Source organism: Anarhichas minor, unplaced genomic scaffold (genome assembly GCF_050575085.1).
Source record: "Anarhichas minor isolate MPS153535 unplaced genomic scaffold, ASM5057508v1 ptg000024l, whole genome shotgun sequence".
NCBI lineage: Eukaryota > Metazoa > Chordata > Actinopteri > Perciformes > Anarhichadidae > Anarhichas > Anarhichas minor.
The window spans coordinates 230,001-245,000 of record NW_027466470.1 but is presented as its reverse complement, the minus strand read 5'-3'; the positions used below and the strand labels follow the sequence as shown (position 1 = coordinate 245,000).

The following is a 15,000-nucleotide window of genomic DNA, read 5'->3' as shown; positions in this document are numbered from 1 at the left end:
CACACAGTGGAAGTACTAATACCACACAGTGGAAGTACTGATACCACACAGTGAGAGTACTGATACCACACAGTGAGAGTACTGATACCACACAGTGAAAGTACTAATACCACACAGTGAAAGTACTAATACCACACAGTGAGAGTACTGATACCACACAGTGAGAGTACTAATACCACACAGTGGAAGTACTGATACCACACAGTGAGAGTACTAATACCACACAGTGAGAGTACTGATACCACACAGTGAGAGTACTGACACCACACAGTGAGAGTACTGATACCACACAGTGGAAGTACTAATACCACACAGTGAAAGTACTAATACCACACAGTGAAAGTACTAATACCACACAGTGAGAGTACTGATACCACACAGTGAGAGTACTGATACCACACAGTGAGAGTACTGATACACACAGTAAAAGTGAATCAACTACTGATGAAGATCAGACCTCCTCTGGGTCTCTGTCTCCACCTGCTGTCACGCTGCGTCTCTTCTTCTCTGTTCATGTTTTTCTCTCTGCGGCTTCTCAGAAACCACAACTTCAAATAACTTAAGAAAGATAAACCACGGAGGAGTCAAACAAAAAATATTTATATCTAAATAAAGTATATGAAGCAGTTAAAAGGATTAAACGTACTGATACTACACGGTAAACATACTCTGTTACTGTAAAAGTAAAGGGCAAAACAAAGTACAATATGTACCTCCGAGATATAAATTGATACATAAAATATCGAGGTACCTTTCATTTTTTTCCCCCGTTGTGAACAACCACAGAAGAAGAACTGATTAATGTACTTTTACCTTTGACACTGTTGCATGTAGATATTACTGCTGATATTCATACGTGTATTTCTACATAGTTTTTGTGTGTACATGCACATGAACTGTGATGTGTTTACACACTCTTAATAACAATAATTCTTCTCTTTCTAACAACTACAACTGAGTGTTTTCACCTCCGTCCAGAAAAAAAGACTTAACTTTAACTTTGTTATTGTCATAAAAACAAGTCACATGATGAAACAGAAATACAGTCATTTATTTACTAAATACTTGTTTTTATTAAAATAACATCTCGTCATTATGTCATGTTAGGATTACTATTAGAAGTTAAACAGCTCATAATTCATCTCTAATATCTATTTTATATTCATGTGGAAATATCTCCTTCAAACATCTCTACATTTTACAGATTACATTTGAACACATCATGAAAAACATCATAATTAACCTGATTAACCTGAAGCCCCCCTAAAATGTTCTTCAGCCCCCCCAAATAATTTGGCATTATTGGCTTTTTTTTTTTTTTAAAGAAAAAAATGTAACTTTAAATTTTTATTTTGGTGATGTCATGAAATTAAACAATTGTTTCTCACATGGACAAGTTATTTATAACTTGAACATGCTACATATGTGCTATGAGGTATCGTAGAGCTCTGGGTGAACACAGACGGCTACAGGATTTATTTCCTGATTCAACAACGGCAGGAAGTCAATGACGACAGGAGAAACATCTCAACGCTGATAGGCTATCGCGCCGGGGCGTAACGCGAATATTTCGCCGAAGTTGAAAAATTTCAACTCACGCGTTTGGGGCGATTTGGCATTTGACACGAATTTACATCAATCGCGCCGCAAATTCGCGTCCATCGCGCTGCGCCATCGCAAATTCGTGCCGCGCCAGTCTCATCGCGTCTGTGCATAGACTTTGTATGTAATCTACTCGCGTGAATAATTCGCGCCGCGTTTGGTGTGAACCAGCATAATAGAGAAAACCTCGCTGGTGGAACACACTGGGATCATGGAAGGAGAAACGATAACTTAAACAGTACAATATGTACCTCTGAGATGTAGTACAAGAGAAGGACTTTCGGTTGGCCGCAAGGAGGTTCTGGCAAACCATCCGACGGCTCAGGAAGGGAAAGCAGGGCTTACCGCAGGCTGTTCTCAGCGGGGGGGGGGGGAACTGCTGACCCGGACGGGGGACATCATCGGGCGGTGAAAAGAGCACTTTGAGGAACTCCTAAACCCGACCAACATGTCCTCTGCAGAGGAGGCAGCACCTGAAGACCTAGGGGGGGCTCACCCATATCCCTGGCAGAGGCCGCTGAGGTAGTTGGTGGCAAGGCGCCCGGGGTGGATGAGATCCGCCCTGAGATGCTGAAGGCGCTGGACACGGTTGGGCTGTCCTGGCTGACACGCCTCTTCAATGTCGCATGGGGGTCGGGATCAGTGCCCATGGACTGGCAGACCGGGGTGGTGGTTCCCATCTTCAAAAAGGGGGACCGGAGAGTGTGCTCGAATTACCGGGGTATCACACTACTCAGCCTCCCGGGGAAGGCTTATGCCAGGGTGCTGGAAAGGAGGCTCCGACCATTTGTCGAACCTCGGATTCAAGAGGAGCAGTGCGGATTCCGTCCCGGCCGTGGAACAGTGGACCAGCTCTTTACCCTCGCAAGACTACTGGAGGGGTTCTGGGAGTTTGCCCAACCAGTCTACATGTGCTTTGTGGACTTGGAGAAGGCTTTCGACCGGGTCCCTCGGTGGTTCTTGTGGGGAGTGTGCTGCGGGAGTATGGGGTGCCGGACCCATTACAACAGGCGATCCGGTCTCTGTACGACTACAGTAGGAGCTGTGTCCGTATTCTCTGCAATAAGTCAGACACGTTCCCGGTGGGTGTTTGTCACCTTTGTCACCGGTCCTGTTTGTGACTTTCAGGGACAGGATATCTAGGCGCAGCCTGGGTGCGGAGAACGTCAGGTTCGGGGGTCTCGGGATCGCCTCTCTGCTGTTTGCAGATGATGTAGTCCTGTTGGCCTCCTCGGATCGTGACCTCCAGCATTCACTGGGGCGGTTTGCAGCCGAGTGTGAAGCGGCGGGGATGAGAGTTAGCACCTCCAAATCTGAGGCCATGGTTCTCTTCCGGAAACCGGTGGATTGCTCCCTCCAGGTGGGGACGGAGTGCCTACCTCAAGCGAAGGAGTTTAAGTATCTCGGGGTCTTGTTCACGAGTGAGGGTAAGATGGAGCGTGAGATCGACAGACGGATCGGTGCAGCTGCAGCAGTAAAGCAGGCGCTGCACCGGACCGTCTTGGTGAAGAGGGAGCTGAGCCGGAAGGCAAAGCTCTCAATTTACCACTCGGTCTACGTTCCTACCCTCACCTATGGTCACGAACTCTGGGTCGTGACCGAAAGGACAAGGTCGCGGCTACAAGCGGCCGAAATGAGCTTCCTCCGTAGGGTGGCCGGGCTCAGCCTTAGAGATAGGGTAAGGAGCTCGGTCATCAGGAGGGAGCTTGGAGTCGAGCCGCTACTCCTTCGCGTAGAAAGGAGTCAGCTGAGGTGGTTCGGGCATCTAATTAGGATGCCTCCTGGACGCCTCCCACTGGAGGTTTTCCAGGCACGTCCAACTGGGAAGAGACCCCGGGGAAGACCCAGAACACGCTGGAGAGATTACATCTCCCAGCTGGCCTGGGAACGCCTCGGCATCCCCCAGAATGAGCTGGAACATGTTGCTGGTGAGAGGGAAGTCTGGGTCGGCCTGCTGGGCTGCTGCCACCGCGACCCGACCCCGGATAAGAGGAGGAAGATGGATGGATGGATGTAGTACAGTAAAAAGTACTATATGTACCTCTGAGATGTAGTACAGTAAAAAGTACAAGTTAAAAACATCTACAGCAGCAAAATGCAACATACCCAGAAACGTGATGAAATAGTACTTTTGCTTGTAACTACTTTAACCACATTTAGATGAGAATACCTACATATTTTTACTTTTGAAAGAATGCATGCATTTGTGTGGTATTAGTACTTTTACTGCAGTAAAGGATACACACCACACCCTCAGCGGCTCCTGTAGTAATTATTTTATTATTCAAATGTTAAGTCTGGATTTTACAGGCACACAGGATCAAACAGGGTTCACTCAGGTCCTCACGGGGCTGAAACATGACGTCACCACAGAGTACAACACGGCAGAGAAGTCCTGCAGGCTGTGCAGCACACACACACAAAAACACACACACACACAAAAACACACACACACACGCACACGCACACACACACACACACACACACACACACACACACACACACACACACACACACACACACACACACACACACACACACGTCTAAGACAACAGGGTTACAAATACCTGGTACATTATAACTTAAAATACTGTTCATACATCTGGTGTGTGTGTGCTGGACGTCCCGCAGAGCGACCGCCTGGATGGAGGGAGAACAAGTAGAAATAAAGTGAGCAAAGAGTCCGGTTGTCCTGGTAACAGATTGTTAATCTGCAGAATATCACGGAGGACAATCTGATGTTTTGTGTTTTGTTCAGGACCTGATTTACAAAAAATAAAACCTGCTTCAGTACCGACACGAGGGAGCGAAAACCACGAGGAAGGTTTAGTGGAACACGTGACTGTGAGTACAACCCGACTGATGTTAAGGCACAAAAACACTGATTATAACTACGGTGACCGAGCGAGTAGCAGTCGGTACGATGACTCGGGACGTCCTGGTGGCTCAAAAAGCTCAAACACACAACTCGACAAACATTTCAGTTCGGTTGAAGGAACTCACCGAGAATCAATAAAACAGGAGTGAAGTATGAACACTGAGCCTCGTATACGAGCAGGCGTATTAGAATAATAACAGATACTTATAGAATATATTCGTTAGCTGGAGGCGTCGGTTGGTTTGATTGTGACGGAGCTCAACGCGGCTGTTTGACACGTTGGACTCGTATTAAGTCCTGAATCATCTGAGCATATATATTTACACAATAACACAATCCTCTCTCTATGTCATGATAAAAAAACATTCGCACACACAAATATAACATTTTTAAAATAATTATTAGCACCAGTGTATCAGATAAAAACTCTCGTTACGCAAAATGTACAGAGTTGCATAGTGTTGGATTTAGCCTGGAAGAAGATATTAATGTGTGTGAGCGGTAAGAAACACCAGCGGTAAGCAGCAACTTGTGGGACAAGAGATAGAAATAGAACACGCGTACACGAGACATGATTTAAAGACGCGTCCGCAGAGCCGCCGACGTCCTGAAACATGTGGCTTGTATCTGGAGAGACGTGATAAAACACACGATGGTCTCTGACCAGAAACAAAGCTGGCACAACATCTGAATATCTTGCACAAGTTCATATTTCATTCCCAGAAGATGCAAATATTCACACAAGTGTGAATACAGAAATACACCAGAGAGAGAGAGAGAGAGAGAGAGAGACAGAGTACATGACTAAGTTGTAACACCTCAGACTACATTTTTAAACACCTCATAAGGCGACATTTATCTGTGGTTTATTGTGCATTTAAGATAATATCCTGCATTTGTGGGAATAAAATATGAATTCATCTTGTGCGTACACGTTTTTATTTTGTTCCCAAAAGATCCAAATCTTGCACACAAGTCAATATTTTGTGCGTAGACGATAATAACTTCAAACTTCAAACCAAGATCCAAATCTCGTGGGAGCAAGACGATAACTTGTGTGTCGGGAACCAGATATTCTATTAGTCTAGTTCCAAAGAACATCCACGTCTTGTTCATACGAGTTAGAATCCTCCACCTGCAAACATACGGTCTAGTTCCCTCAGACGGTGTAATCTTGAGGGAACTAGACGCGTCTTTTGGGAACAAGATTTAAAAACGACATGTTTTCTGGACTTCAGAGGCTTCGTATTCACCAGCGGAGTGGGCGTGGCTCTACTCAACAACACGACCCATTGGAGGTGAAAGTACTGATGAACTGAAGTGAAATACTTGTTTTTCCTCTGCTGGTGTTTTTAGGCTCGAAGCTTCGGGAGGAAAACAGAAGAGAGGATTCCTTCACTGTGTGGTTTCTGAAAACACGGTTGATTTAAACATTTTAAAAACAGAGTGTAGCCGTACATTCAGCCGGCGTGTCCCCCGGGGCATGATGGGTAATACAAGCGGACACTTCCTGTTTGTGAAACAGACGGGGTGCAGTCACGTCGGGTTTGTGGTTCTGGAGGCTCTTCTAGCTCTCTGAGTTCATTCTACTGTGACCACGTCACTGCGTCTCCAAAAACAGCTGCTTCTCTTTTGATAAAACAAATAAAATCAAAATAAAACGTGAACGTGGCTTCAAAGACAAGAATCTGAGGACAAGAAATATATATATTTAAAAACTGTTTTGGTAAAAAGTTGGTGTGTTTGCCAGAGTGTTAGAGGTGAGGGGGAGTGTTGGAGTCGGAGGGGGCGGAGCTTAAGGCCGCTCCAGAGACGGCGTGTTGAAGCAGCCGTCGGGTAACGTGCTCTTGATGTCGTTGAGGTTGGCGATGTCGGCGCGGATCTCGCGGATCTGCCGGTCGTAGTCGTTGATCATGTCCTCTTGGCTCCGTGCCACGTCGTTCAGCTCCGTCAGCTTCCGGTCCAGATCGCTGTCGCCCATCTTGCCCTTGGCCCTCTTCAGGGACTCGTCGATCTGGTTCAGCTTGCTCAGGTCCACCTTGTCGATGTTTCCTGGAGAGAGAAATCCGGTTCCGGATGAACTCTGGATCGATCTGCACCACAAACCAGCTTCGTACTTTGTTTTTAGCTCTTTTCATTGTGACGCGTATCGATGAATGATTGTTTTAGGTTTAATATAATATAATATATAAAATAATCAAAAAGAACCGATGAGAGTGCTAGCATCAGTAAAACCCTGCCCCCCATCCTTCAGGGTTGTTCAGGGTCTCAGACTGCGAGGACCTTCTTACCCAGCTGATCCAGCAGGATGGTGATGGTGCTCAGCACCGTCTTCACGGCGCTCTTGGCCTTGCGGGCGTTGTCTTCCGCCTCCTTCGCGTTATCCGACGCCTGAAAGAGGAAAAAGGAAACGTAAGCCAGTGTTGACCCGACGCACAGACTGGATCTCACAGATCTCATCTGAGGGTCTTCTGGAACCCGGATCCTACCATCCCCGCCATCATCATGTCCTGGTCGGCCTCGGCCTTCTTCCTGGCCAGCTCCTGCTCGGCGGCGTCCAGCTGGTCCATCATGTCGCCGACCTCGTTGTCCAGCTTGTTGGTGTCCTGGAAGGCCTTCTCCGCGTCCTCCTTGGTCTTGGCTGAGCCCTGAAGAGGACGCAGCGTGTATTTAATTCATGTTTTATGATATTTTATATGATATATATATATATATTACTCTCCACTCCCGTCGTACCTTCTGCACATTGCCGGCGATCCTCTCGGCCTCCTCCGCCTTGCTCTTGGCCTCCCGGGCGTCAGCGGCCGCGTTGCCGAGCGCCGCCTCCGCCTGCTTGGTCTTCTGGTTGGCGGCCATGATGGTGGCGTTGATGGAGGGGATCTTCTTCAGGGCTTCTTCAGCCGCCGTCTTGTTGTCATTTACTCTCTTATCAAAGTCTAAAGGAAGAAGAATTAAAGAGAAAGTTAGATCAGTAACTGAAGAGAGACAGAGAGACAGACAGACGGGCGGACGGACAGAGAGAGAGACAGACAGACAGAGAGACAGACGGACGGACGGACAGACAGACAGACAGACGGACGGACGGACGGGCGGACGGACAGAGAGAGAGACAGACTGACAGACAGACAGACGGTCAGTCGGTCGGTCGGACACACAGACAGACAGACAGACAGGTACCTCTGAGGTCCTCCAGGATGGTCTCGGCCTCTCTAAAGGTGGACTGTCCTTTCTTCGCCGCCTCCTCAGCCAGAGCTTTGGCAGCGTCGGCTCGAGCCAACAGCTGATCTGCAGTCTGTCAGAGACAGGAAACAGGAAGTGACACTTCAACAGCTAAACGCATCATAACGTGATGTCATTGTCTCGTTTGTCTTTTGACACGGTTTGTTTATGTACTGAATCTACTTTACTGTACCTTCAGAGTGGACATTCACCCTGTTTATATACATATATATATATATATATATATATATATATACAGCTTTTATGCTAAGCTAGCATATACATTTATGCTAGCTTAGCTGTAGTCAGCGTACCTGCTGCTCACTCCTCCCTTTTTCCAGCAGCTTGCGCACTTCCTGCTCTTTGCCCCTCAGGTCGTCTCTCAGGTCGTCGTACTCCTTCTCCGTCTTGTCGATGAGCTTGTCGAGGTCCGACGCCTCCTTCTTGATCTTACCGGCTTCATCCTAAAAAGACACAAACGGTTATCCAGGAAGTCTAAATATACTTATTATAACTCATAATGTTTGTGAAGTCACCTCCAGAGCTTTGGTGTCGAACGACGGGACGTTCGTCAGGTTGGCGAAGATCTTCACGGCTTTGTTTCCGGCGTCTTCGGCCTCGGCTTGAACCTTGTTGGCCTGTTTCTCCAGATTCTTGGCCAGCTCCTTCGCCTCGTTGTACCTGAACAGTTGGAGCAGATGGGTACATAAATAAACACAGTACTTATATCTATATACAGTATATATATCAGGGTATAAGGACGCTTTAATGCAGACGTACTTCTTGTTGAGCTCGTCGATCTCTTGGCTCGTCTTGCTCTCTCCTTCCAGAGTCTTCAGCAGCAGGTTGTGCGCTTTGGTCGACGTGTCATTGGCGTCTTTGGCGATCTTCTCGATCTGGTCGGCGTCCATCTTGTGCCTAAAGACAAAGCACGGACACAGAGGACGACGGTTAGTACTCTACATGTCTGAATGTAGAACGTGTCTCCACTAACAGATGTTCATTAGTTTACTGATCAAAGAGACAAAGATCCTCTGAACAACAGAAGTAGAAGAAGAAGAGAAGAAATCAGCTGGAAGCTTGAATTTAAACAGGAACAACTTCCTGTTTCAGTGTCAAAGAGTTTCACAATAAAAGCATCGTAGAACAAGCTGGAGTTATCTTCATCAAAGCTCTTCTTGAGTAGAAACAGAAGGTTAGACTAGAGTTACTGTTGGAACATCAGCTGAACTGATCACAGTTTAAACCTCTTCATCAATAATCAAACTGGTTCTTCATCAAGTTCACCAGGATTCTGTCATGTGAATCAGTTCAGAATAAAATATCTGAGTTATTATTAAAATAAAGAAAAGCATCGTCAGCATAACAGCTGATTCATAACTTTATGTATTTATACTGAAACGCAGTTATTTTAAACATCAGAAACAACAACAACTCTCTTCTTCTTACTTGTCGGCCAGCGTCCGAGCCTCCTCAGCCAGCAGCGTCATGTTGTTCGGATCTCCGGTGCCGCTCGGGGGTTTGATGTCCTGCAGACAGAGACGCCCACCAGTCAGTGAATCTATCGGCGGGCTCCGTTATGGTTAACGGTCGCCGAGACAACAGCGCCGTGACCGGCGACTCACCACTTTGCCGACGGCGTCCTTGGCCTTGTCCAGCTCCTGTCGGGCGCGGTCGATCAGGTCCTCGGCGTCCCGGACCCGGTGGCGGGCGCGGTCCGCCTGCGTGCCGGTGTCGTCCACCGTGTTGCGGATGCCCTGCAGGCGGTTCCACTGGGTCGTCAGAGTGTTGTTGATGCCGTCCAGGCGATCCAGCAGACCGCGGTCCACGTCTGCGTTGGTCAAAGGTCAGAGGTCAGTCGGGTAAAACACCTTGTTTAAATTGAATTCAAAAGCTGAAATCAGGGCTGAGCTAGTTCCTGACATGACAGAAGGTGCAGCAGACGTTCTAGTTCTCCATCAGTACGATGTACAGTAGAATCTATAACCATGACTCTGGAACATCAGCAGTGTTGAAACAGGATTGTTATCAAGGGGAACAGACACTGAGCCATGTGATCTACGAGCTCATCGGTCTGTATCATGACCTTTGCTGGCCTGAGCCTCCTCCAGCAGCTCCATGATGGCCCTCTCTGCCTCCTTCAGCCGGTCCTCGAAGGCCTTGTCGCTGACGGTGTCCTGGCCCGAGCCGAGGTTATCGATCAGGGTCTGCAGGTCGTGGAGCTTCTGCCTCTGCTGGTTCACCTGGACACAGAGAACAACACGGCCGTATATTTTATTCATGCATTTTACATTCTCTGCATGCTCTTTAGGTTTAGTGCTTCGTACTCGGCCACGTAGTATAAAGGTGTCCTGAATGTTTCTACTCATATAATTACTGTTGTTATTATTTCTGCTTATTTCATTAAAATGATGAATTACTTCATCATTTTAATCTTTTATTCAGATTTTTTTAGGGTGACTTTGTAACATCTGTCCAGGAGACTACAGATGAAAAATACATTTACGGTGATGTTTTATTAATGTGCACTGTCCCCCCCAAAATCAACCAATAAATAAAATGTATTTCTTTGTGCAGAGACATAAGAACGACGGCGTATTAAGGAAATGTAGGTCAGAAAAATAAATGATGGAGCCGGAAAAATCACAGAAAAAAAACGAGCAATTTACTGCTTTAATCTGAGAGAATATCCAACTTTACGACTTTAATCTTGTAAATTTTAGTTTTTGTCTTATATTTTTAGAGCTACAAAAGCCCTAAAAGGACGCCGTACATAAGTGTCTGTCCGTCCCGTCTCTAGCGTCCGTCCTCACCTTGTCTCTGACCAGACTGTAGCAGGAGGGACACTGCTGGCAGCCCGGTGCCGAGCGGTTGTAGAAGTAATTCTCCTCACACATGTCACATCGAGCTCCCACGAAGCCGGGACGACACTCGCAGCGGCCGTCCTCCTGACACTGACCGGACTGGGAGCCCTCAGGGTCGCAGTCGCAAGCTGAGGGGTCACAGAGAGAGAGAGAGAGGGGGGGGGGGGGGGGGGGCATTAGAAAACACAACCAAACCAACCAACCAACCAGCCAACCCCACCAACCAAACTAACCCCATCAACCAACTAACCAACCCACCCCATCAACCAAACTAACCCCATCAACCAACTAACCAACCCACCCCATCAACCAAACTAACCCCATCAACCAACTAACCAACCCACCCCATCAACCAAACTAACCCCATCAACCAACTAACCAACCCACCCCACCAACGAAACTAACCCCACCAACCAACCAACCCACCAAACTAACCCCATCAACCAACTAACCAACTAACCCCATCAACCAACTAACCAACCCACCCCACCAACCAAACTAACCCCACCAACCAACCAACCCACCAAACTAACCCCACCAACCAACCAACCAACCCACCCTACCAACCAACCAGCCAACCCCACCAACCAAACTAACCCCATCAACCAACTAACCAACCCACCCCATCAACCAAACTAACCCCATCAACCAACTAACCAACCCACCCCACCAACCAAACTCACCCCACCAACCAACCAACCCACCAAACAACTAACCAACCCACCCCACCAACCAAACTAACCCCACTAACCAACCAACCAACCCCACCAACCAACCAACCAAACTAACCCCATCAACCAACTAACCAACCCACCCCACCAACCAAACTCACCCCACCAACCAACCAACCCACCAAACAACTAACCAACCCACCCCACCAACCAAACTAACCCCACTAACCAACCAACCAACCCCACCAACCAACCAACCAAACTAACCCCATCAACCAACTAACCAACCCACCCCACCAACCAAACTAACCCCACCAACTAACCAACCAACCAACCAACCAACCCACCCCACCAACCCAACCAACCCACCAACCAAACTAACCCCACTAACCAACCAACCAACCAACCCCACCAACCAACCAACCAAACTAACCCCATCAACCAACTAACCAACCCACCCCACCAACCCAACCAACCCCACCAACCAACCAAACAAACCAACCACACACTCAAACACACACGGATGTCTCACGTTTGCATCCGGACGAGCTGAAGCCAAAGAAGTTGACCTCGCAGCGTTCACAGTGCAGGCCGGTGACGCCGGGCTGACACTCGCACTGTCCTGAAGTGATGTCACACTGACCATTGGTGGAGCCAATCGGATTGCAGTTGCACCTGTGGAGGAAAGAGCGGGAAGAAAAGCCAAATTAAGAAAAAAACAGAAGCACAATTTGACTGGTGTTGCTGTGAAGTCACTGTGATGTCACTGTGATGTCACTATGATGTCACTATGATGTCTGACCGTTCGCAGCCGTCGGCGCTCTGCAGGTTGAAGAAGCCGGGCTCACAGGCGCCGCAGTCGCGCTCGGCCACGTTGGGGAGACACTCGCACTGACCGGTGACCTGAGAGCAGCCGGTCTGTCGACCCACGGTGCCGAACGGAGAGCAGGAGCAGGCTGAGGACACAGTCAGGGACAAGATATTAATATTATTATATTATTATCAAGATATCAGAGACGAGATATTATTATTATTATTATTAGACAAAAGGAAACGTGTGGTTTCAGTGTTAGACTGTAGTACAGATAAATCAGGCTACTATAGATGTCACTTTGAAGAAGAAGAAGAAGAAGAAGAAGCTGTGATGTAACATGATCACTAACCAATAGACTACTACAGCGCCCTCTGGTGACCTTTCTCTGACGTTTTAATCAGTAATTTAAAGAAGAATCAACAGAAAACATCTGAACTCGATCATCTTCCAGTAAAATCATCTCTTCTTCTCACCTTTGCACTTGTCGGCGGCGTTGGAAGCCAGGGCGTTGCCGTAGAAGCCGTCCCTGCAGCGGTCGCAGAAGAAGCCATCGGTGTTGTAGATGCACTTCAGGCACTCTCCCGTCTCGCGGTTGCAGTTACCAACGGCGTTGGGGTCGATGTTGTCGCTGCACTTGCAGGCGCGGCAGGCTCGGACCGGCCCGCTCTGACCCAGCGGGTCGCCGAAGAAGCCGTCGTCACAGAGCTCGCAGCGCTTCCCTGAGGACGAGGTGACAGGTTAGCGTGGCGATAACAGCCGGTGAAGGAAGAAACCGGAGGGAAACATCGGGGTTCCTTTAGTTGAAGCAGGTCGATAACAACTAACTGTGTTTATGTTTCAGCTTCAGAGAATCAGTCTAGATCCAGAGTAACTGATGATAAATCACCATCATCTCAAACCAGAAGATTAAGACTTTCTATTGGCTCAAAATAAACTGCAGATCTGGAACCAGAACTTTTACAGGATTTAAATAATCTCATCGAGTAGTTTGGTGGATATGAGAATGTATCCCGGAGTCATATGTTCTTCCTCTCTCTTATTCTCACTTGTTACTTCTTAGGACATTTTGGACTTTTCCCGAACCAGAAACCGTCCTTAAAGAAGCAGAACAACAGCAAACTGAAGAGAGACAAAGAGGTGTGAGTGTACCTGTGGTCCCTGCGGGGCAGTTGGTGCAGACCACCTCTCTGGTCTTGGGGACCACAGCACAGGTGGCTGCGGTGGGACACGGACACGTCTGACAGTCAGCTGACGACCCGCGCGTGGCGTCGCCGTAGAAACCGTCTTTACAGCGCTCACAGCTGAGACCGGCCGTGTCGTCACGACAGTCACACGCTCCTGCACACACACACACACACACACACACACACACACACACACACACACACACACACACACACACACACACACACACACACACACACACACACACACACACACACACACACCAGTCAGAACCAGTAGAACCAGTAGAACCAGTGCTAGCAGTCAGTTCCCAGTCTACCCAGTCGTACCGGTGTGGGGGTTGCAGGCCTCGCTGTGCCCGTTACAGTTGCAGGCCTCACAGGAGCTGAAGGCTCCGAGCTCCGGACGGGCGCGTCGATATCCCAGAGTGCACTGCTCACAGTGTTGCCCCTGGTAACCCTGAGGACAGGTGCAGCGCTCCACCCAATGAGCCGGCTCACCTAGAGCCCTCCTCGCCGACACCAGGGAGACGTCATCCAGGTAACCGGCACCTGGAGAGACGGAGTCGATGTTAACGGATGTGAGTCCCCTTTAATCAGTGTGATGTTGTTGTTTATATGTTGCTTTGTTGTTTTTGATCTTGCTTTGTTGTTGTGATGTGATGTGTTGCGTTATGTGTTATTGTTGTCGTTGGGATGTAGTGGTTGTTGTGATGTTATTGTTGTTGTGTTGTTGTTATTGCTGTTGTGCTGTGGTGGTTGTTGTGTTGTTGTTGTGTTGCGTACTCCTCTCGCTGTAGGTGCCGCGGATCTTGATGGCGGTGAGGTTGTGGAGGAGTTTCTGGAAGTCTGGGTGGCTGATGGTCGGTCTCCAGGGATAGTCTGTGCTGTCATGGAGCCTGAACACAACAACAACAATAACAACAGGTTATAAAAACAGGATTCACTGGTCTCTGGTGAATGTAGGAGCTGAACGCTGGACGTAACAACATGATTCTGACAGTGATTAGGACACCGGGACGATACCGGGGACATGCTAATATATTCATATATATATATTAGTGCTGGGCAAGTTATCGCGTTAACACATTCATTAATTAACGGCGACAATTATTTTATCGCGCGTTAACGCATTTTTTAAATTTATTATAATTTTATTTTTTTTTTTAATTGAAAGACAAGAGACAATACATATACACAACAACAAGAGGAGGACAAGAACAGTGGGATAAAAGCCAGCAAACATCCTATAGTCAGTAATGTTAGTGCACCTATATGCTGACATTCACGGTAAACGCATTTAAACGGCACAGATCGGGAGCGAGCGAAGGACTTTGAAAGTTAGCGGAAAGATTAACGTGAGACAACATCCGGTTTCTTCAGACGAACATCCGGTTTTCAGAATAAGATGCCAACAAAGTATGAATTATATTCACATTAAGTATAAAACATGCTACCTGCATCTCGTGAACCAAATGTTATTGCCCTTTTGTTCATATAGCAGTACTTTAAAATAAAAGTGCACAATACACTACTTTTGAATTCATTATTGAACTTTGCCATAACAATGAGATTAATCCCGATTAATCACAAAAAATCCATGAGATTAATCGCGATTAAATATTTTAATCGTTGCCCAGCACTAATATATATTCATATATACTCTAACCCCGCCTCCAAAGCCTCACCTGAACACGAATGTCTGCATGTTCTCGTTGGGGTAGGCGTTGCCCTGAGCTATGAGTGGGACGGCCACCCTGAGACCGGC

General features: G+C 47.6%; 1 protein-coding gene across 1 annotated transcript in view; it reads right to left on the bottom strand.

The window, feature by feature from the left end:
- Nucleotides 1-3,863: 3,863 nt before the first annotated feature.
- Nucleotides 3,864-15,000, bottom strand: part of lamc1 (laminin, gamma 1) — a 46,121-nt gene continuing 34,984 nt past the window's right edge. Inside the window, exons 10-28 of the mRNA XM_076098323.1 lie at nt 14,921-15,000; nt 14,019-14,131; nt 13,563-13,784; nt 13,198-13,386; nt 12,522-12,767; nt 12,037-12,190; nt 11,767-11,909; nt 10,513-10,691; nt 9,786-9,942; nt 9,325-9,530; nt 9,149-9,228; nt 8,480-8,617; nt 8,236-8,380; nt 8,014-8,163; nt 7,658-7,772; nt 7,217-7,416; nt 6,970-7,128; nt 6,772-6,871; nt 3,864-6,532 (exon numbers count right to left, since the gene is read on the bottom strand). The exon at nt 14,921-15,000 is cut by the window's right edge and continues 110 nt beyond it. Coding sequence (XP_075954438.1) covers nt 6,276-6,532; nt 6,772-6,871; nt 6,970-7,128; nt 7,217-7,416; nt 7,658-7,772; nt 8,014-8,163; nt 8,236-8,380; nt 8,480-8,617; nt 9,149-9,228; nt 9,325-9,530; nt 9,786-9,942; nt 10,513-10,691; nt 11,767-11,909; nt 12,037-12,190; nt 12,522-12,767; nt 13,198-13,386; nt 13,563-13,784; nt 14,019-14,131; nt 14,921-15,000 — 3,033 coding nt within the window. The 3' untranslated portion in view covers nt 3,864-6,275. The remainder of the gene's footprint in view (nt 6,533-6,771; nt 6,872-6,969; nt 7,129-7,216; nt 7,417-7,657; nt 7,773-8,013; nt 8,164-8,235; nt 8,381-8,479; nt 8,618-9,148; nt 9,229-9,324; nt 9,531-9,785; nt 9,943-10,512; nt 10,692-11,766; nt 11,910-12,036; nt 12,191-12,521; nt 12,768-13,197; nt 13,387-13,562; nt 13,785-14,018; nt 14,132-14,920) is intronic.